General features: G+C 42.5%; 3 protein-coding genes across 4 annotated transcripts; 2 read left to right on the top strand and 1 right to left on the bottom strand.

Moving 5' to 3' along the window:
- Window positions 1-487: 487 nt before the first annotated feature.
- Window positions 488-733, top strand: RB195_010846 (uncharacterized protein; the record flags this gene model as incomplete). The annotated part of the gene is made up of 1 exon (XM_064192016.1): window positions 488-733. The coding sequence occupies one exon, from the start codon at window positions 488-490 to the stop codon at window positions 731-733; it is 246 nt and encodes an 81-aa protein (XP_064049599.1).
- Window positions 734-873: 140 nt separating this feature from the next.
- RB195_010845 (uncharacterized protein) lies at window positions 874-14180 on the top strand (the record flags this gene model as incomplete). The annotated part of the gene is made up of 8 exons (XM_064192015.1): window positions 874-957; window positions 1683-1800; window positions 2553-2666; window positions 2728-2802; window positions 2871-2977; window positions 9473-9529; window positions 9605-9682; window positions 14034-14180. The coding sequence occupies 8 exons, from the start codon at window positions 874-876 to the stop codon at window positions 14178-14180; spliced, it is 780 nt and encodes a 259-aa protein (XP_064049598.1).
- A 200-nt stretch (window positions 14181-14380) lies between these two features.
- Window positions 14381-19758, bottom strand: RB195_010844 (uncharacterized protein; the record flags this gene model as incomplete). Of its 2 annotated transcripts, none has more annotated exons than XM_064192014.1 (8): window positions 14381-14497; window positions 16489-16569; window positions 16624-16735; window positions 16792-16901; window positions 16958-17113; window positions 17935-18043; window positions 18112-18232; window positions 19653-19758. In XM_064192014.1, 8 exons carry the CDS (start codon window positions 19756-19758, stop codon window positions 14381-14383), a joined length of 912 nt encoding a protein of 303 aa, XP_064049596.1. The 2 variants fall into 2 exon arrangements, with proteins under 2 accessions (XP_064049596.1, XP_064049597.1); XM_064192013.1 differs by having other exon boundaries at window positions 16958-17101.
- Between the last annotated feature and the right edge of the window lie 3657 nt (window positions 19759-23415).

Genomic DNA, 23415 nt, shown 5'->3' with positions numbered 1-23415 from the left:
AGCACAGTTTTCTCTTTTCCCACCTTATGCGTGTAACATTTTGAGCTCGTACAGTGTAACTAATCTAATTCTTACCGACGAATTAATTGTATGTTGCGGTGTTTTGCGTGACGAAATCGGGATTCCAAATGAGAACAAGTTTTAGGTGAGTTTTTCGATATTCTATTCCGAGAATAACATAGGAGTTGACTCACATGGGACAAAAAATAGGTCAATAGAAGCTATGTAACTAAAGAGGTGGTAGATGTCATTAGACGGTAGCAGGACAATGCCGTAGTTTTTCCTGCAGATTCTTAATGCAGGAGTTACAACCGTTGAAGAATGGCTTCAAGTTGTATGACATCGGTGCAGTCAAGGTCTCGAGTATTATCCCCTATAGGTATTTTCTTTCATAACAACACCAATGCTAAAGAAGAGCAACGATCCAATTCTTGATCGAAGAACTGTTAAACTAACAAATGGTGAAGTCTTGCCCCTCGTATGACGCATGGCTTCCGTAGTTACTGCTACGGAAAGCGCCAACCCTCCTGCACCCAATCCTGCACCATCAGTGGTGAAGGAGAACTGTGTGGCAGAGCAGAAAAGTTACAAGGCGATTGCCCAAGGCATCCCTCCTCTCACTGTGGGAGGCGGTGGAATACAATGTTTACTAGGTTTTCGTCGGCGATTTGTCCTTGGGCGTGGTCGTGCTGAGCGACGCGATGATTGCAGCGAAGCGACAGTTGCGAAGTGAGCGTGGTCCGCGCGGAGGGTCCGGCGAGAAAAGCGACGACGCTGTGCGCATGTGGCGGAGGGCGGCACCAGCTATACGGTGGGCAGACAGTATGGCCACCGAAGTGCGCGAAAAGGCACCATTCCTCGTACGTTGTAGCGATGGCTAAGGTCGAAGTACAAATCCGCAGCTGCTTCTGTTGTGGATTATCCCTGGCTACTGTATTTGTCGCTTTGTATACTTTGGTGAGTATTCCGTTATTGTGGTTTCGATTGGTTTTATTTGAATCGCTGTTATTTGTTGTGAGAATACTTCCCGCGTTTATTTACTTATCCTTGATCGTGTACTACTGTTATTTTCGGAGTTGTCACTTGGAATTTCCGGATACTCATGTCCACAGTAATCCAATACGTGAAGAACAACTGAAGAACATATTTCCGACATTCCAAGATATCACCGCCAAGTAATTTTTCTTAGCCAAAACAACTATTTTCATTAGTTCCCCGCTCGGATCCGTGAAACATCCTACGCACAGCTCGCTGACGCATATTCGATGGCTCGTAAATCCCACCTCAGACATCTTGGGAATTATTCCACCATCTAAATGATTTAATGTCTTCTGGAAACGTCTACTCACGATTATCGTGCTCACATAATCTCATTATTGTCCGCAACATATGTGACCCACCTTTTTTACCTTGAAATCTTGTGATAAGAACATGAACTCTAACATTAGATATAAAGAAGTCTTGTAGGTATTTATTTTGGTTATTTTGTGGTTTCCTCAGATGCCCTAATTTTTCTGTTCTTTCTTATTCATAATAAATAAATAATAATAAAAATCCATCTATAATCTTCGTTTCTGATTACTCCATTAGATGTCTTTTGCTCATAGAATTCGACTAGCCAGCATTTATTTCAATGACTTTTTTTTGAGAAACCTCAGAGATTCTTCACCCTCCTCCTTCAGATTCTTTACTCACTGCTTACTGGTTTGGCCGGGTGGGGATTATCGGATACGGCAAATCATGGTGATGCATCTCATTATCGCAGCTGTGAACTGGAAGCTCAGGGAAAGTTGGCTGCAGGTATTTCTACTACTTTTGTGCTATTTGTTGTATAAGAAATTATTTAACAATATAATGCATCGGAACCGCTGACTGAAGATATTTTTAATAACATCTCAGCTAGCTTTGTAATTCTTCCAAGGAGTGCATTTTACTACAAGAATGACATAGATTTTGAATTGTTCGTGTTCAGTACATCTTTGTATGCTTTATTAGCTGCAGAAATTCGTCTGCTCTTGTTTCGAGGGACCGCAAATTTCACTTCGCAAGGAATAAAAAGTTACAGATTCACTGTAATAGCCGAGTACATATAAGCAACCTTGATCCAAAGCTGCACATTCCTTTACTGTACCTGCCACTAGTTTGTTAGAAACGGTAAAAATGTGCACTACGGGATCACAACAGCATGAAGCTTTGTATAGTTGCATAACGGACGGCGCTCGAAATGGGGCCCTCCAATTAGACTACAGAGAAGAGTAAGGGTCCCATGGTGCCACTTCTAGCGCAATCGCTTACGTAATTACACCAGACTTCGGATAGTTTTAGCTTGTCTGAAATGTTGTACAAAAATGTAATACAAAGAAAAACAAGAACAAAGTTCAATTGCATTGATGAATTTTTTAATTTTCTCGGGATATGGGACCCTAGCGTTATTTATAATTTCTCGCATACCATCGCCTTTATGGTTAACGCGTTAAGAATGTGCTCCTATTGCGTTTGGTCATCAGTTTTTGATGTGTAGCTGAGTTCTTTTTAGACGAAAAATGTTGCAGAGAACCGCAAACTAACATTCCATGGAGGGCACACGACGGTCGTTGTGGAAGACTCGACCACATACCACTGTTCTTTCGGGCTTTACACAGAAGAACTGAAATACGAAGCCGGATGTGAGCGTTTTCATTCACTTCGGTCCACATAAGCCCTTCCTCTTGAAAACAGCCGTTTCAGTGCGTTACACAACTCTTCTTGTGGATATCTTCATTTACGTTGGTGTCGTTCTTGCTTCGATTCTGTTGCTGATCGGTAGTTTTCGAGCTCAAGTTCCGAATTCGGCAAGGAAATGAGGGGAGCCGGTCAATTTTTCTTTACAGGACTAGCGATTTACAATCAATGGTTATTGGTCCCGTGGATCATCATTATGGGCATCGACATCATCCGTGGACTCATCTCCGTGCTGTTCATCTTCATTTATAGCTATGTGAGTGTTAGTGATGACGCTGACACCGCAATCGCGCGCCGAAACGATGGGGTGTGGTCGGTCGGGGCAGAAACCCGCTCACGGCGCTGCGATGCCATCTGATGAAGGCATCGTTTCGGGAATGTGTTCCAGTTCTCTGCGATTGGCTTCGCATTCGGAGCGGAACGTAGCACTCGTGAAATTACATTCATAAATTACGTAGCTAACTGTTAACAACGTAACGTAACCAGTACGCGTACACCTTTTTTGGATCTGACTGGTTATTCTCCCGAGACCAGACGTACAATAACACTTCTTCTTCCTGGTCGATTATCACGTGCCCATCACCCAATCACAAAGTTTTTTTGTGCGCATTACAAATCCAATTTGTTTCGCGAGGGAAGGGGAAAATTGCAATCCTTCTCTGGGTAACTGAGTCATGCAGAGGTGCTGAAGTAACTCATTGTACTGAAGAGACCATGACCTGATTTCTCGACCATGGCTCCCCTCGTCCCCTTGCATAAGCCGCTTTCTTTTCGGCAAGTGCTTCTTTTAGCTTGAAAGGTGAACATCAAGAGCCTTTTCATGGGTTCAGTGATCCATTTTGACTGTTGAGTTTTTTTATTGATTTTTTTTTGTAAAATTATTGCTATAATTATTACCCGTGTCGATCCTCGCGAAACTATCAAATGCGTGCTATTTTCCCGCGTGTAACTGCGTCCCGTGTTCAAGTCCAGGTTTATGATCGAGATATTAGGGTTGGAAATCCACTGCAGGAATAAAATCATGAATAAATGGGGAAAATATGGCAGTTCTTGAGCAGATTAGAAAGAAGGAACAAAGATTGCTGGACTCGGTAGTCTGGAAAGGATTCAGCATTACTTGTAATTACTACCGAGGTATTACTTATTTAATCACAATTACTGCAACTCTATCCCTTGCGTTTTGTGAGGAAAAATCAGTTGCAGTTCAGATTCTTCGCAGATGTGGATGGAATTTCTAGAAAAATTCGTTGTCAATTTTTCTTATTTCTCAAGGCAAATTTCTTTTGATGCCATCTGTTGACCAACAAGATGAGGCACACGATTCCCACAATAACGATTATTCTAATGTGTACTGAATGTGGATATAAACTTCAAGGTTGTCTCAACGCCTCAGAAACATTGGAAAAAGTAGGCGGAGAGCTTTCATATTTACAGCTTAACTTTATGACTTTCGCCTTTGTTTACTAATCTATAGATACATTTTCAAATTTGCTAAGAAAAGAAGGCGGGCCGCCTTCACACCTTTTTTCCCTGATTTTCCACTCCTCATATAATCTGCCATTCGGCGTTTACTAGATGCACTTTCTATAGCAGCGTTAAACGGTAAGCATACACAGTTGATCACATAATTAATAAATAATTTCCTTATAATTGTGTCACGAACAGCGCAAACATTTTCAAAAAAAAAAACTCCTTTAAAAGCGCTTCTTTAGACACTCAAGTGCATGTAGTACTTTCTGTGGTGGTAATCAATTCCGTTTTTTAGGTTCTCTTCTTGAAGATCTTTTCAAGATTTTCTTGTCGATAGCGTTTCTGGCTTCTGCTCTATCAGTTTTGATGTTCCAAATTTCTGATAGGATTGATGGTCGCAAAAAAGCAAATTTTGCTCGAGAAATTGTTGCTAAGAACCTTTACGAATCCATTTGGACACAAATAACGTCTATTATTCGCGTATGACTGGATAGACGCCATTTCTGAAATAATCTGTGATTTCAACTGAGCTGAATGGGGGTGTCATGGGCAGAGTTTTCACTTCGCTCGCTATGAAGAATGTTAGCTAATGTGAATTAAATCAATTTCAAATCGCTTGTTTTGTTTTCGGCGGAGCCGATCCAGTTTCGATATTTTTGCGATCTCTGACTCATATGTTTCAAACATTCTTATCACAGCGAGTCAAAATAATGCAGTCAGGATCTGTTTTTTTTCAGTTTGAGTCGTTTAAGCGTGGTGAAACGGAATTAATTTCACCTACTCAACCATGTAGCCCTTTATCCTCCACAACATTCACTGAATCATTGAAAATTCTTTCTTTCGTTCAGTTCGAATGAATTCTTTAAACTATTTTTCTTGGAGAATTTCTTCTATGTGGTAAAATTGTGGGAATCATTCAACGATTTATTACGGTTGCAATAATTTCTATATTGAATTGAAATTTTACATTGTGAAAAATTATCTGCAGCACTCTTGCCGAAATGGGCAAAATAATAATTCCAGAAGAATTTTTTTGTATACACCCAAGTATACTTTTTTTTGTAAAAAGGGCACACATGCGTACATACATGCAAAATTGATCCATGGCTAAAATTAGATCTACTATCAGAAATGTAATTTCAGCCATGAGTTCCTGACTTGTCTCTGGCCACTAAGTTTGGAAGAGGTACCTTGTAGATTTTATTCTTCCTTGGCTGTACACCCATAAAGAAACCCATGGAGAAAGAGGGTGTTGTACAACGCATACAACTCGTTTGGGAATAATGTTATAGTATCGATCTCCCTTAAGGTTAAATTCCATTTCGGAGGTGGAAATAAATTCTATGTTCAACCATTTACGCACTGTAGGAAGTATGTGGCGTCCTCTACCACACTTTTTGTACGTTGGGAAATTAACTTCAATTGTTCTAGGAATATCTTTTTATATCTTTTATTTTTTATCTATCTTTTTTAGGCCTTCGGTTTCGAATAATTCTCCTTCCATTCTTTTATCCAGTAGGATGTGAACTCACCAAAGGTTCAGTAAACCAAGGTGTTTAGCAATGGGGACTCATTCAGAGTAACAAAGTTGGAAGACGATGAGATTTTCAACCCTCCGGCCAGAGTGCATGTGCGCGACTCTTCACGAGGGGTCCGACCCTGTAAAGAACCGGAAACAAATGCTTCAGACCTTAATAACTGAGCTTTCACTGGACAAAAAACAAGCCGAACATCCAGATTATTAATGACCACCGAATCCTGTCAATGAATACGTCAGATCATCCGATCGATACTCCTGTAGATTGCTATGCGATGGGGCACCGCTTAGCAGCATTATTGCGTCGAACCGGTTGCGTTAGGCTAGGCACACTCGCCAGATACTCGCTTCAGTGAAGTGCTGCCGGATGGTGGCGCATCGTTGAGGGGATCGTTTTCTTCCCTAGCACTAGCCTATAAATAAGATATGATTGATTGAGTTTACACGTGAATTTGTGGTGCTGAAGAAAAAACAGTACTTTTTCTTTTTCAGAGAAAAAGTCATCCAAAAAAGGCGATTGATTGCAGAAACGATCACAACAGAGTTGGCGGGATGAGATAGAACCTAAAAAATAACGGGAAATGTTGTGCGAGAATTGAACCGAGAAAGAATTTGTACCTTTATTTGAAGGACAATTACGATGGACTTGCCCCCTTCAAGGAATCTGTGGTAATAAAAAAATAGGCAAACATGAAGCATTTCGAACACTTTATAGAGCTCGAAATGCTCCATTTTCGGGAGAAAACTGTTTGGTAAATAAGAGGTGTATATAGAGAAAGCAGTGGCTTCGGGAGGAGTAAAGGGCAATAATAGTTTATCGGCTCCCAGCGCTTCATGCAAACTCTGTTGAAGGATTACATTCCAGAAAAACTTGTTTAAATGCGTGTTTTGAAAACATCAGCTCTATTTCATTTGCAAAAGAAAACCTTTTATAATCAACTTAGACTCTCTTTTCTTTGCTTTTCCTTTTCTTCTTTATATTTTTATCGCACTTGCTAGGGAATTCCACGAAGTTTGGCCATAGTGTCTTTAAGATCCATTCAGCCACTGACAATGGCTGTGCAGAAGCTGTTGGATACATGGGAGCTGATTCCGTTGAAAGTCTTGCAAATGCATTAAGACCTAATTATCGAATGTAGAAGACAGCTAGGGCCTTCTGTAGTGACAGAAAGTTTACAAGTGCTACGCGTATCACAAATTGGCTGCACTAAGCACATATATTTATTAATAAGGTAAAGTCGTTAGCGTATCAATCCACTTGGGATGCGCCAACGCGTTTTTCTGCAGTTCGTAATCGTAGAGGGTTTTTTTGGAACGCGTGTTGACCTGAGGGCCAGCCGGTGATCCAATCAGTGTTTTTATCCTCCCAGACAAATCTGCTACCAATTTATCGACCTCGTGGGATGGAGAGCTTGCTCGGCACTGGGGCGGTTTCGAACAATCGACCATGCGTCCCCAGCAGACCTCTCCCGATTGCGCTACACCCACGTGCACATATTAATTCCTCTATTCTAATACCGTAATACTGTTTTGGTTTTGGTGTCATGGTATTTAGACATGCAGTATTCAATCCAAAATTCTAGCAATTTTCCTTGAACATACTCTCTCTGTAGAAGGAATACAGTGGTTTACATTCGACTGTATTTTTGCTGACTGATTTTTTACCTTCCTCTCCTTTCCTCCTCCTCCTCGTTTGGTAGTACCTTTGCTCTGCCTTCACACTTAAAGCGGAGAATCACCGCCTCTTTCTATGCCAGGAACATTCTCGAGCACCAAAGTTTTTACAGAAGCTCTACCAAACAGAATCCTCTCTAATCGTCGCAGTGAGATCTGACTGTGAAATGAACTCATGAAAAGTCATGGAAGTAGAAAACCGAACCGTAAAGGTCAACATCGTTCTACGTACGAAAGAACGACGTGACCTTCGAATCGGCCAGTAGTTCTTCTGTGATAACAACGTTGCGGTGTTCGCTTGGTTTTTGTAACACTTCATTGTTGTTCGAGAGTTGTGGAGAGAACAATCGGAGGTGAAGGTGGCAGAGTGCAGAACTTCCTCTCTAAATGCATAGTTCTCGGGATTGCTCAAAGTGACGTGAAAAGTGGATTGATGAGTAAGTGACGCCAGTATTTGGGTTTAATCACTTTTTTAAATCGAGTGAAATTGAATAATTCACAAATTACATCGCCCAGGAAAACTGTCTCTGCATAGAATTTATTACCGTCCAGCAAAGGTCCTTCTGTGGTCTTTCCATTAGTGTTTTTCGTCCACTTTCTTTTTGCGATCCACTTCATCGATCGCATAAGACCCGATGCTTATCGACAAGCAGATTCGCGCAAGTTATGGCGATCGTAACACGACTATATCCGCTACATGTGGAATAACGATAATCAACCCCAATTCTGCGGTGGTATCTCGCGGTGCGACGTAAATATGCACGAATGTCATTTTGGACCCTTCGGCCGCGTCAGAGGCGAAGAATTGCGAGTTAGAAAATCGCTTCTACAAGTTTCATAGGCAACTGTCGTTAACCTTGAGAGGAAATGGCACCTTATTTACCAAGGTCAATAACGAGGCATTGAATTAAAACGTCAAACTGTTTTGGATGAATAATCTAAAGGCTGAAACTGCTAAAATTCAAATTTACTCGCGACGAATCCAATCAATTTGCTTTTCCTTCGTTTTTGGGACTTTCTTGACTCCGCCATTAACTCTTTTCATTCTGATCTTTTGAATCTCTTGAGCAGATCTAGTAATAATAATTAATAGAATGATCCGCACTTCTTTTTTTTCCAACCGCGCTATCCCGTATGACTAGATTTACCTCCCGGCCCAAACTCGCTGCGATGGTACCGCCGAGTTCTAGGGCGGAAGTACGGAGAGCTCAAACAAACATATTAAATCAATCAAACTGAACAAATAACTAGAAAAATGTGATGACAAATAGTCCTGACCCTTTATCCATCCACGTAAAAATCATTATTGTACAGGAACATCACCACGTCCATACGCCCACATACCGGGCAGTGCTCGTTTATCCGGTAGAATAAATCATAGTGGATGCGGGAAGTGATCTTTAGTGCAATTTAGGCGGACGCCATTTTGCGGGCTGCAGTGGAATATTAATCTCATCAAATTTGATTCAAAATGTTATTTAAAAGTCAATTATCCGGTCACTAAGTTGGTATCAACACGACTGGTTATCTGTGGATTTTTGAGCGAATTTGAACAGGAGATGAAAAGAAGATTAGAGAGCGAACAGTTGTCTAGATAACATAGTTCTCTGCATTTTTTTCTTCTCCAAAAAAGGATCCCACTGCATCATCTTGAGAAGAAATTGCTGAAAGAAGTGTTGGAGATCTTAAATCTATCAACGAAGCTCTGCGATTCTTACATGAAAATTAAAGGGCAGTGGAGCACTTAAATTTGAAAATTAAATTTTCCCAAAACATTTGTCACGAGGACGAAAACCGTATCTACCACCATCACTTTCCTCCAATCTATATGTGAAAAAGTCAATAGTTTGGATTCCGCGCAATCCTGAACCACACGTCATCCGGTTCTTCGTTCTTTATTTCGTCGCCGAAGAACCAGAGCATAATCGTAAAAGAAAGTGTTAAGAAGCTGAAAGTTTTCGACGAGTTGCGGACTCGTCGAGAGGATGAAGTGTCACTCGCCGCTGATTCGAGCGGTTCTGCAACTTCACGAGCACCTTTTTGTGAGAGATGATGATCTTCACGTTTCAGGGAAACTTGGCTCGAATTGCAACCGGCATCTTTTTCCTTGGTCTGCAGTTCTTCCATGTGGGTATTTCGGTTCCATGATGCGGATGAAATGATGTATGAGAAACAATTAACAATCTTATCATCAAGTTTCAGATCTCTCTCCTGATGATCATAATCGCTAAATTCCAACGAATATACAATCGTCGAAATGGAATCGTTATGGATCCTCAGGTTTGCACTTTTTCATGAGATATGTGATCTGTATGCATAAAACAGTGAACGAATGTGCTTTGAAGGACGGGACCTGATCTTTGCTTCACAATGTCTAGAAGGACGTAAGAAGTTTTGCCCGATTTGATTTAATTTATCAACATATTATTGGCGTTCAAAAAAGTGTAGAATCGGATTAAAACAACTTGGAATGAATAAAACAACAACTCGAAGTAGGAGCACGAGACTCTCAATCAGCTCCCAGGCCCAAACGGAGCCAGCGGGGATCCCATTGTGAACAAAACTGCCCATGCAATTGCAATACGAGTCGTTTTTTTTTTACCTGCCCTACGGAAATTCAAGGAAAATGGCCACGTCTTGGGCTCTCATAAGCGGGCAGGCGCGAAGAAAACCCTTGATCATAGTAATCAGGTGATTTGGGAGTCTCGCTACTGTAGCATCTACTAGGTTGCTCCGAAAGTCTTGTGCCCACATTTTTTTTTGATAAAGGATTTAAGAGTCATTGAATTAGAATTTTTTGGAAGCTTACACCAGAGGGGTATATAATGGGGCGCATTTCACTGGGATTCAACCATGACGTAAATAAACCAAGTCAAATTCGAGTCATCGTGCACTACTAATTCCTACAAGGACACAACAAATGCGACGCCGCTGCTCACATCTGTGCTGCGTTCGAGAGAGATGTAGTATCCAACTGGACCGTCTCCCGTTTGTCCCAACGGTTCGAGTCAGGAGATATTTCGCTCTGGTCTCCCGACTGATTGGAATGATGAAGCTCTGCGTGACGCTCTCAGCAGACAAGTCCAATGCTACCACGGGTAAACGACGCTTGGGTGCGGCCGTACAACAATCGTCAGACGTCTTCGAGCTCTGGGTCACAGAAAAGTGATGTCGATTTGGGCCCCCCACGAATTCAGTGACGAAAATTGCCGAGATTGCTTGGGAAGTTCTACTACATCCTGTTTATTCTACTGACTTTGTCCCGTCTAACCACTACTGGTTTCGGCCACTGAAGCTGCATTTACGAGAGAAAACATTCGAGGCTCAGAAGAGCTGCAAAGTGAGAGTTCGCACTTCTTTATCTCGCACCCGAAGGAGTTCTTGACTTCTGGAGGTGATAGTCTAAGTCTATAGTTGGATCATGATGACCATATTTTGTTGATTGACATCTATAAATAATAAAGTTGTGTTCAGTTAGAAAAAAGTATTAAATTTAAAAAAAAATTTTCCCACAAACAAAAAACCACCCAAAAAAAATTTTTTTTCGGAAAATTATGCGATACAACGCCGATTGTAAACACCACCTAATGCGAATTATTTAAAATTTGCAATGAATCAACGTGTAAATGATGTGAGTGTACGGCTAAAAGGGATTTATATATTTGATAGCCGGAAGTGCACAAGTGACTACTTTTGTCCTGAGATAAACTGGACTCATTCAGGTGGCATTCAGAGGGTTACGCGAGTGCAGCGGTGTAGTGAAGATGTGTTGATTTCTTCCACAATAATTACCTTTATTGCGTATAATTATCTCATTACTTAGACTTCTACGAGCGAAAAGCTATTTTATTGATTCATCTCCTTTAAAAAACTTCTAATTAGTCAGAAGACTCACTAACAGTGACATTGCTCACTTTCAAGAGGTGAGAAATAAATGGAAAAGATTAAAAAAGCTCATTAGTGATAGTACATTGAAGATTTATATCATTCTAAGTACTGTAACTAGTTTACTCCTTCCGTAGTCGTCTTAGTTACTGTATTAATCAGAATTAAAACAGAGAACTGTTGTTACAAAGAGATTATTATATTGCGTTGTAGTGAGGCACCCGAAAAAGAGCTTCCACTACCATCTCCTCCGTAGAAACAAGCATTTTACGGAGATTTTGAGAGGGTAGCAAGAATAGGTGCAAGAATGTTTGGATGCAGAAAGGTTGCACGTTATTTTCAATTGTATTATCAGATGATATTTTTGTCTCTTTTTCACGTCAGACATTTTTTCACATTAATTCTGGTAGCACTTGCTAACCTTCTTCGCTACGAATGGTTAGGTGGTCTAGCGATAGACGGTTCTGGAGGTGGCATGGAATGATTTGACCTTTCTCGATGACCTCAATAAAAAACGCAAATGACATTGGTCTCGGGATATTATCGTACCGCGATGGCTTAACAGATCAACCGTGCCTTGTCCTCGAAGGGGATTCAAGAACACATTACATCTGTTTACGTTTAGCTCCACCTGGAAGCAGACCAATCCTTTTCGTGAGGAAAGAGTAAGCCTCCGTGACTGGTCGGTCAGACAAGAGGATCGGCTGTTAATCCTTGGCGTGAGACCTTGGGATAGCTTGTAACAGCGAAATAAAACTCGCTGTCAGTGGCAAACAACCGAAATCGACAGATCTCATGCTTTTTTCTCCTCGCATGACGCGAACACCACTGGACCAGTTCTTCAATGTCCTTATTGTTGCAGTTTGAGTTGCACTCGCACGTCAAAGCGATGGCGAACATCCGTTCGCGCTCCGTTGCTCCAAAAGAATGGCGGACTTAAACAGAGGCTGTACCATTCACCACAAGCACAAAGTGCTTAAGTTTTTTCTTCGTTCACAGGTGTAACTGGAACAAAAAGGCGGTTAAGAAGTGTTTGGGTTTCGTACTTCATATAAACGTTGATCAGCGACCTTCAAAAAGACATTCTTTAACCGGTGATCAGTCGAATTCAATTAACGTTTTTGAACACAAAAATTACTGTCGAGCGAATCGTGCACTGAATTAACATTCGTTACATTTGACGAGAAAATGTGAAGAACTGCAACAAAATCGAAGAACGTTATCTCTAATGACCTAATAGAATTGTCGTTTCAAACGACAAGGTCATATCTCGCGCAGAGCACAATTAATGACAGGTCGTTTGTGGATTGCCATGAAATCACATTGTTTAGTTCAGAACATCACATCCCACTCATTTGAGCGCTACGTTCCGATGAAGAGGACAATCTTTTGTTTCTTTTTTTTATACAGACCACTCTCAAAAAATAGACATTCTGAGGGCGAACTAGCGAACTCCCTTTTAGAAAATACTGTATCATCACTAAGATGCTGCACTGGAATACACTTTCAATTGTGGAAGGGAATGTGTGTGTGTTTGAAAGCAGAGAAACAGCTTGCGTTGCGTGCGTCGCGTCCATCGGCTGAGCTGATTTGACGCCGACTATGTGCTTATCGGTGATACATTCAGTACATCTAAACAAACAGTTTGGCAAATCTAAGAGCGCATCAGTTCGATCCTCCTAATCGATCATTGCTGTTCCACTACAAGTTTACATGAATGTGTGCTTAGCAATTACCGTTTCCTACTTCGAAGTTAGACAGAAGCAAACTTTCCTGAGTTCTTTCCCTGATTTCTCGGTTCACTGTCTGCACTCATTCAATGCTCTCGAAAGGTGGGCTAAGTTCTGCAACAATAGAACAATGTGCACGAATACTTTGGGTGTTGACTCAAAGCGTTGTTCATAGTTTTGTCGCGCCGCACAGTGCTGCACATTGAAGGATAAAGGAGCCCAAACGGAAAGAAACAGGTGTGAACCCTACCCGGCCAACGACCTATGCACACTTTCTCACCCATGCTAACTGATTCCGTCGTTTAGCGATTTCGCATTGGATCGAATATTAGCAATCATTCGTTACTGATTGACATTGAGGGTCATACCTTGCTTCAGAAGGCTTGCATTAGTGGTGCAATACTGCGTATGCTTTACGTACTTGGCGCCGTATCACTTGCAGCATAGCTACCTGCCAGTTTCCAGCCTCAGGAATGAAACAAAGGAAGGTCCCACCGCGATCGCGTCTACTGTACTCCTCCAGGAAGCGGCGCTCTGGCGTGGTGCGGATTTTTGGGCGAGTGTTCGAATACATTTCAAATGTTGGTTTGGAAATATGAACAACTCAGGAGATTTGTTTAAACCTAGAGGGGTCGGTCAAGTGCTGAACTACAATGAATACAGCGATGAAGGTTCCTTCATTGCTTAGTAATGCATCGTGCTATCGTTTGCCCTTCAATGATAAAAAAGAAACTACTAGAAAAAAAGCATTGTTTTCTTGGATGCGAGATCCGATCATTCTGTACCTTCTTTCCATAGCTCTTATAAATTATCGAAGCGTACTGCTTCTAAAACAGTTTTTCGGGAACAGCTTCATTTTCGTCTCTATTCGGACAATAATTCTGTTTCTTTTTGTGAAGAGTTTTCATTATAAGGCTGCACTAAAACAAGAAGTGCTTATTAAAGTTAGAATGAATGTTGAGCATTTCCTAAATTCTAGATTATTCGCTTTTGAACCTTCATCCACATCATTTCAGTACGATTCTCGTGGATATCCGGGCGGTTCCTCGTCAACGTACGCCTACTCTCCAGATAATCGCAGAGAGCATTACTACCCGGACCAGAGGGATCCAAGAGATTACAGAGACCAAGGACCACATGATAATCATGCTTATCGCTACTGATCCAACATGGTCACCTCAAAATGTACAGTTTGCCCCCGTACTTGCCTCAGAAGTTACCAGTGTTGTATGTCTACTTGCCTTTCTTTCACTGCCATTTCCGTTATGTTTACTCTTATTTTATACAGGTACACTCCAGGTAGATCAAAAGCTCGTAGCTGTACTCAGTTATGCCAATGAAGCTGTATTAAAATTCTTTATCTTCAAATACCAATCATATTTCTAATCTTCTTTACAAGCATGTTTGCAATAAATGGCCAGACGAGCAGAATGAGAACGGTTTTCCAAGAAATCCCGTTGGGCATGAACATGTAGAACGTCTGCAAAGATAATCTATTTCAGATTTTTGAAAAGTGAGATAGTAATGGTGATGTCATAAATAATAGCGCAAGACTGGACACGGGAATAGCTCTGTTGTCTGCATGGTGTCAGGTGTTCGAGCACGTCATCATCTATTTGGTTGGTTTTTCGGAATGCGATGGGATATTCCATCACGAACGACGATTAGGAGGGTTCACGGAGAAACGGGATACTGTTCGGTCAATGTTGCATCGATTGACAGGACAACATCAAATAATGATCTGTCTGAACAAATAAGTAAAAGTGGTTGTTTTTTTGTGGTTTTGAAATTTGGGCCACTGCGTGGCTACAGGGAAAAGGCGAGATTTTTGACCGCACTTCACCGGACTGCAGCTTACCAACGATGTTTCTCGCCAGTATAATTAAAAACGGGGATCTGCATTGAGTTTTCCCAATTTCTTCCTGAAAATTACCTAATTCACAAACGAATTTCGAATAAAATCTATTCATAAAGTTTTCCGTGATGTACCATGTACATCATATGAGCTGAAACGCAGTTGGACCACCGTCGTAGATCACAACAATTTCAACCAAGGGTGGACGTCTCATAATAGAGAAGACGATTTCCCCTCGAGACTGACATTCTTGCAAATTGCAAGTGGGATAACGATAATAACTATGACACACACGCTTAGTCTTAATCGCAGCGCCTTTATCTAATACCATGAGGATTCAAAAATTCGTCTGTGGTCCTGTCTGAGCTGCCGTTCCCTCGTTATGGGATTACAATGGTGCAACCGTTTGAAGTTCCATAGACTACTAAAATCTCCCCACTCCATCCTTTTATTTTAAACTTCTCCAAATTTAAAGTGTATTTTAGATTTCAAAACAAATTTCATACAGTGCACACTCTTCACTTCGATTTCATTTGGACAGCTCCAATCCTTTTTGACTTCGTGGATGATGAAATTAACGTGCGAGGCAACCCTACACTTTTAAGAGTGATAAGATGAAAGGCGTAAAATTAGCTGATCGTGGGATTGTCCAACGAAGCATCGGTGTAGGTGTAAAGAACCTCCTTGCCCAGTTTGATCACTCGACCTTGCGTAAAGAGTTCCATCTTTGAGTGACTGACCAGTCCCTACTAGATTTCTGGATTTATGGAGTTGAGAAAGGTGTCTCGCTTTTTGATGCGATACTTGTAAAATTACGTGCCTAATTCTACCCATTACTGGAGGGTAACCGACATCTATGAAAAGAAAACCCACCACTGAAAGCCCCGATCGCTGCTTTTCAATAAAAGGCAAAGCGCGGTAGGACCCTTACTCAAGTCTGCAGGCCAACTGCAGCGAACAAGAGTTCCACCTCGATCGCAGTCACTAGCTTCAGCGCGCAGCTTCGAGCGCTGCCGCCTAAGCGACGGCACCAGGCTTCAGGTCGTTTTGGCAAGACCATAGCAATCTTCACCATATGTTGTGGGTGTCTCTCTTTTCATCAGAGCTATAGTGGGGTCAAAACGACATGAAGCACGTGCGCAATTGCGTACGCGGCTTCTCTCAAGGCGGTGCGGAGGAGCGTAGCGGTAGTAGGAGCGCACTGGAATCGGCACCACCCATCGCTGCAGTTTGCGAGGGTCCCCCTCGGTTCTAACTGTTGCCTCCACAGCGTCGGCGGAAATACACCACTGCGAGGGAGCGGACAATCAATGCACTGCCGGCGCTGTCTCGCGGATGCGGCGGTACGCCTACGCTTACAGATCTGGCACGTTGTTAGGTGCCTCGTAGATGCTCCGATGCGGCAAGGTCGTCTCCAGTGTTGTTTTCCTGCATGCTTTAGTGGAGTCGGAGGAGGGGAAGGGAAGGGGAATTTTGCGTGATCGCCTTATACTTGCGAACTACACCACAAATCCCATAGTGGAAAGATCCTAACGCGCTGAATTTCGAAGTAGACAGCCTATAAGGGTGAAGTGTAGGAAATAAAGTGAAGTAGTTGTCGGAAGGTTAGGACATACCGCCTTTTTGAAGATGCTTTTCAACGAAGAATGGCGATGCTCAGCCGCGTTGGAAAGGTTCAGGATCTGCTGTGAAATTAACTGAAAGTGGCAAATTTTATGCAAAATATGCATGCCAATCAATGATTTAGATACCTTTAGTTCGTCTTCAATCTGATGGGTGTACCTGGTGAAGACGCTATCACTTCTATTCCTACTATACCTCGGTTCGACTTCATGGTACGATTTCACTGAATGATTTGACGACCTAAAATAGGGAGGAATTGCACTAGAATGTGCAGTGGACCCGTTAAAAGCATGAACTTAGAAATGCGTCCATCCTCGTCGCAATCCACGTAGTCCGCATCTGAAATGGCGTTCCCAAAGGGCGATGAAGAATGCGAGCGCGTGTCACTGTGCTCCTCCTCATCAATCTGTAGAGCTTATCTCAGAAGGCTTCAAAATCATTTTGAGAAGCAAGAATAATGACCGCCTCCGGATATTGCTTTGGTACGTAGTCATTCTCCTCCATTGACTTTTCACTCTTCCTACTGCTTATTCTCACAGAAGGACGAAGTCCTATGATAGCGAACTTGGGCAGCAGTTTCTCATACAGCTCTCCATGCATCCAGTCCTTTAAAAGTACCTGCGAAACTCTGACATGAATGAAAATTTAAAAATCTAAAAATTTAAATCACGAGATTGACGTAGTGTGAAACCTGGTGTAGAAGATTAAGTTCGGGGCGTAGATTACGAATAAGGGCGGTCTCGTTCAATTTTCCTTACTCATCCTGAAAATACGGCGAGGAAAACTGCGCTTGTTCCTACGATGCAAGCGAATGCTATCCGCTCTGCGCACGCGCCGCGTCCGCGAGTGAGCGATCGAAGATCGATGAGGCCTCCTCACCAACCTTTTCAAGTAGAATCAATGAATATGCTGCTGGGCTGACCAAAACGTATACAGAGCGGTGTGATCTAACGAACCTCTTAGAGACAAACGCCGCTTTTCGGGACGCTTAGGAGGAGGAATTTAGACGGGGCCACGCCCGCACAAGTAATCTGCACAACGAACTCAATGTTTCCCATCACGTATCCATACCACGTTAATTTTGTGATACGTCGCCCTTAAATGAGTCTTCATTACTTTTAAATTACTGAGTTTGTCTACTTGTTACTGGGCGAAGTAAAAATCATTGAATTGTGTTCAAAGACTTCATAAGAAGCGAAAATCGCTAAAATCTAAGTGGAACTATTCTATAACTTTCCCTGTCCTTATTGATTTCTGGAAAAAACAAGGAAAGATCCAACAATTGTAACTTCTTGTTTACTAATCCGATTCTTTAGTGGGTCAACCATCGTGTGTGATGATAAAAAGTAAAGAAATCTCCACTACACCGCAACAGGAGAGACAACGTTGTTTTGCTGCTTTTCGACTCAGGACAAGAACCGAATACAAATTCGCAGTACCTCGGCATCATAACTTTTGTTGACACTCGCTATTTTCTTCAGGAGTTTGTTGACGTAGGACGCTCTGGCCACATTGGAGTTCATTTCACCGAGGTCGTTCCAAGCGTTCCTTTTAAATTGCTGTATATGCGGTGACTGTATTGCAAGTAAAAAATCACTCACACTATCTCAACTAACCATTTAAACTTCTCTACCACGTTCCAGAATGCGGGCTCGGGAGTGTTGCAGGGACCAACAGTGGCTTGTTTGTAAAGAGCATAGAACACCAATTTTTCATCTGTTGTTGTCGTTACTGGACCTGAAAAAGCGACGAATTATAAGGAGCACGGCCATGGCGGATACCTACGGGAATTCGTCGAGTTCGACTGCGATTCCGAATCATGTGAGATTTATGAACGCGTGTTGGGATAATGAATGCAATGACTCGAGGGTGTCAGGTCAGTTTTTTATCCTCCCAATCAAGTTTGGCACAGTCTTCGCTTAGCGTGCGGGCTTACATTCGTTTCATTCTATCTCAGTCATCAACCAAGATGTCCTCAAGTTTCGTGAGTGAGGTTGACGAGGTTCATGGGCCATAACCAGCTGAGCTCTCAGCTGGTCCATCCATGCAGCGAGCACCCGATTTAATTCGCGGTCTCCTTCGAGGGCGTTTGACATCTCTTGGGATCCGCTCTAATGCTCTTTTGGTCTATCCACCGTCGACTCTCCTTGCTATTCGGCCGGTCCAGGTCTAGATGCTTGGCTTTCGATATATATTTCGCAGGGTCGCGAAGACGGGACATTCCTCTTAAAGGCATCACCCCGCGAATCTGAGGTGGTGCAGATTTCAGGTGGAGTATTCGTATACAGGATGGGAGACTACGGAGAGGAAGGTGATTCCGTTCATTTCTTCCTAATTGCCGTAAAAAACGGCCCGAAAGATACGGCTTCATTCGTTTTGGCGCACCATTTTGTACAAGAGGTTCGATTGGAGCGCGCCAGTCTTGTGCGGCGCCGCATCTTCCGGGCCGTTTTTTACGGCAATTAGCAAGAAATGGACGGAATCACCTCCCTCTCCATAGTCTCCCATCCCGTATACGAATACTCCACCTGAAATCTGCACCACCTCAGATTCGTGGGGTGATGCCTTTAAGTCAGAGTTGCGAAGACCGGCGGGGTATTGTGAACATTGGATAGCCTTCAGGAGGCATCTCGCAAGGGCTCTGTGAGCAGTAGTTACCTTTTCAGACGTAACAGCAGTGTCTGCCCACATCTCCGCTACGTAGCAGAGCTCCGGAAGTACTCTCGAATCAAACAAATGGGCACGGAACTCTTGTTCCGTCAGCTGGTCCGTAGTGCACGGACGCGAATGCTGGCCACGGCCCTCTCATCCTTCTATTTACTTCTTTTTTAAAGTCGTTCTCCATATTCATGGAACGTGTATGATGAAATTTTAATATTTGTGAGCCTTCAACTTGTACTCTTCAGTCCACATGGTAGACGATCTTTATGAACTATGTCGTCTTTCTGTTTATTCGCAATCCTATTCTCTTCCCTCTTCGTTTGATTCCTTGAGTGCGACTGTGCTTCACTGTTATTTCTCGAAAAGAAGGTTCTTTTATGTTTCTCAAATATACTCAACTGATTGCTTCTGTGGCGCTAGAGTTCCACTAACTCAGGTATGAAAACAGTTACCATTTATTTCCAGATGATCAAAATCAAAATCTTCAACGTCCTACCATCTTTGGGCATGCAACTGACGATTTCAACAGCAGCTAAGAACTTTTCATTTGTATTCGGGTCCGGCTCTTCATGACGACCAGAATCGCTAGGAGTTTCTTCCATGACTGCGGACTCCTGAAAATTTAGAGCTATGACCGACAGTTGAAAAAAGACGGCACATTTCAAGCTGGATATACAGCACAAACAGGAGATACGTTTTTCTGAAAGGCAGAGACAATTCGACACGCACCAGTGAATATTGAAGGCAGTACCTATCACGAGTTGAAACCTGCTAGGAAATATAATGTAGTTCGGGATGTTTGGCTGTAGATTACCAATACAAGCGTGGCCCTCCTCAATTTCCTCTAATAGTCCTAAAGAAACAGTGCTGTAACTGCCTTGGTCCCTATAATTTACGTCAGAACGCACTCCCCTGTACACGCTCCAATGCCCTCTGTAGCCTATTTTACAGTATTTATTTAATAATTGTTTTCTTTAATTGAGCCGGACACGAGGTTGTTACAACTATTATTAAAACATCAACATGCCGAAGTTTATCGAAAGTCGCACATGGGGTATTTATTTACTTGAACAGGCTGCGGAAAAGACCTCATTGATTATCCACCGCTCACTTGTGAATGCGGCGCGTTCAAACCTACTTCGAAGAAACGAAGGTCGTCCCTCCCACTGTTTTTAGGACATTTAGGAAACTGAGCGAGGCCACGGTCATTTTCCTAATCGTACTAAAAACAGCGTTGGAAACGGCGTTTTATAATCCACATTCTGAACTCTATGTTTTCCATCAGGCTTCCACAATGGGTCAATTTCGTGATGCTGTCATTGAGTAGGCTGCGTAAATTTTGTGATGGTCAGTAACATCTTTGCTTCCAAACAAAACGAGTCCCAGGAACAAATACTTTGGAAGGTACAAAGAACCAACCAAGCTCTGACTTCCTTCTGCGGTTATAAAGCTGGTCACTGTTAATTTCATTCGAAGTTGGACTTTGTTTTATTTGATTTACATGTTTAATCTAAACACCAAGCAAAGTATTTACTATCGTTTATCGTGTGATATATTATAGATATGGATGGTGCTAGCAAGAGTCCATTCTCGATCCTAACCGCTACGCTCCACCGCATCCCTTTGAGCGCAGCCGCTTACGCAACTGCACCTCGCTTCGTGTCATTGATCCTACTATAGCTCTAGACCGTACTAGTTATCGAAGAGAATCCCTATTCGACTCGTTACCCTGATTACTCTTCGTTGAACTCTCGAGAAAAAATGAGAAAGAAGAGACAACGAGCATCACAAACAAAATACTCATGTCTGCATTGAGCTTCAGAAGATTAAAAACACATGCATAAAATTGTTTGAACAAATGTTTCAGGGATTTAGTTGTGTCTGCTTTTGATGTATCGATGCGACAATATAGCAAACCTGTCGTCAAATGTATTCAGTGGCGCTCACCCGGTTGAACAGATTTGCGCAAACTTTAGCTTGGCCTTCCTTTTTTGAGCACAATATGTTGAGAACTCGAAGAGGAATTCGAATTCATGCTGACCAGAGATCACTATGAGTGAGGCTGCAATTATCTTTTGTTGCTGAACAGCAAATATCATTTTGATACCAAAAATTTCTAAGAAGATATAGTTTGGTCAGAACGACTCAGTGCAGTTGCGTAAGTGGCTGCGCTCGAAGCGTCACGGAGGCGCTAGCGGTTGGGATCGAGGTGGGACTATCGCGATCTGTAGTGATGAGTTGTGGTAGGAAAGCTCTTCCTCAACTTCTTACCTTATTTGGCTGATACCCAAGATACCATCCGTAGATTCAATACCTCAGTGTCGATCACGTGATTTCGATGGGCCAGATATGTAATGCGCCCCAATGACAATCGTTGGATCAGTGCCGTGAGTGACTCGATACTGCGCGATATCAAATGCAAGCTTCTTTACGAAGTCCTTTAAAGAAAATACTATGATCTTCGAGTTGTTCTCGAAACAAAAAAGCCCTTGAGCAACGTTTGCGTGCAACCGGGGCAAAAGGAAGCTTTACTGGCCCCTCTCGATCAGATCGATGGACAATTGGGGCACGGACGAGACAGCTGATTCAATGCATCAACACGAACCGCTCAGAAGCATCTATATGTGCTAACAAGAACTACGTTCAAGGAGCACGTCTCCAGATTGTCGCCTTTCTGAACATTTCAGTCGCTATGGAGCAGCTACAGGTGAGTCTCTGCCATCTGAATAGAGGGCCAATTGCGTAAGCGTATGCGCTCGCGGTTGAACCTCTGTCAGACGCTCGGGCTGCAAAGCTAGCGACTGTCCCACCACACTACTTCGAATGCAACCGCTACGCAATTAGATAATTGCCTAACTGCGTTGGTTACGTTACCTAAGTGAGGTATAGTCGGGTCAAAACGACATGAATCACGAGTGGAGTTGCGGTGCGTTTGTGTACGCGTTCGGAACGGCGCGGTGGAGGCAGCAGTTGGAACCGAGGTGGGACCGTCGCAAACTGCAGCGGTGGGTGGTGCCAACAAAGGCTCCACTACGCTCCTACGCTCCAACGCACCGCCTCAAGAGAAGCCGCGTACGCAATTGCGTATGTGCTTCATGTCGTTTTGGCTCTGCTATACTATAGCTTTAACTTGACTTTATAACACTTATGCCTAATGGACGCGGCGTGTTTGCCACAATACACTCTACCTCTCTGCTTGAGGCGAACACCCCTCTCCGCCTCTTTGCTTCAGTGGTATCCCTCGTTCCGACCATAAATACCAAGAAATGTTGAGAAAATACATTACCAAAAGCAGGCCTAATTCAAATTATTAATCAGTTTGCAGAAGTACCCGGAATCACTTCTATCGCATCATAGAGCCCACCTGTTCTTTCCTTAAACCTTAAGACCCACCAACTGCACCGATTATAGCCAGGTATACTATAGTATATATAGTAGTATATATACAGTATATACATACTATATACATGCATACTATATATATATATATATATATATATATATATATATTTGCATATATATGCTTTGTGACCATGAAACTCCAAAGAAAATCCAAATGTGACATGCAGAAAAAAGGAACAGGAAAGGAACAGACACAGAAAAATAGAAGCAGAGAGCAGATTTGTCTGAGGCCACAAACATGCTGATAAAGGAACAAATCGATGACAAGTTGTGAAGGAGCCACATATTACACAGTGTTTTGATGTGACCCGGAATAAACTTTGAATTGTGATCGCACATGGCGTACATAGACGACTGTGGCGAAATCTAACTCTTGGAATGGTAGCAATTTGACCGGTTCTTCTCTGTGACCACTGAACGAACGTTGCAGACTGCTCCAATACGTTCAATACAATGATGAGACGTGATAGAGCTGTGACCGCCAGGTACCGTAATTCTGGTCAAACAAATGATTTCTTCCACAAAAAAAATCGGACTTTCAGGGAGTAGATAAATAATAAACAGAATTTACGTAATAAATAAACAAATAGGTTGCCAAAGCACTAATTTGCTCCTTCTGAACGAAAATTTTTGTCCGGCTAGAAAGGTGATTTCCTAATTTCGATTAAAATGCATTTAGTGAGTCGACTTCCAAGTTTCTCTGATTAATCAGGGTCAAGAGAAGATAATCCGCCGTGACTTCTTCCAGTGGACGCTCCACTTCTTGTCAGATTCTGCTTAGATACCGGTGGACCGTATTAAGACGTAGCATCGAACAGTTATGCAAATAATTCCCACCAGACATTCAGTCGTTGTAA

Source organism: Necator americanus, chromosome III, assembly GCF_031761385.1.
Source record: "Necator americanus strain Aroian chromosome III, whole genome shotgun sequence".
NCBI lineage: Eukaryota > Metazoa > Nematoda > Chromadorea > Rhabditida > Ancylostomatidae > Necator > Necator americanus.
This window is presented reverse-complemented; position numbering and strand designations above follow the sequence as displayed.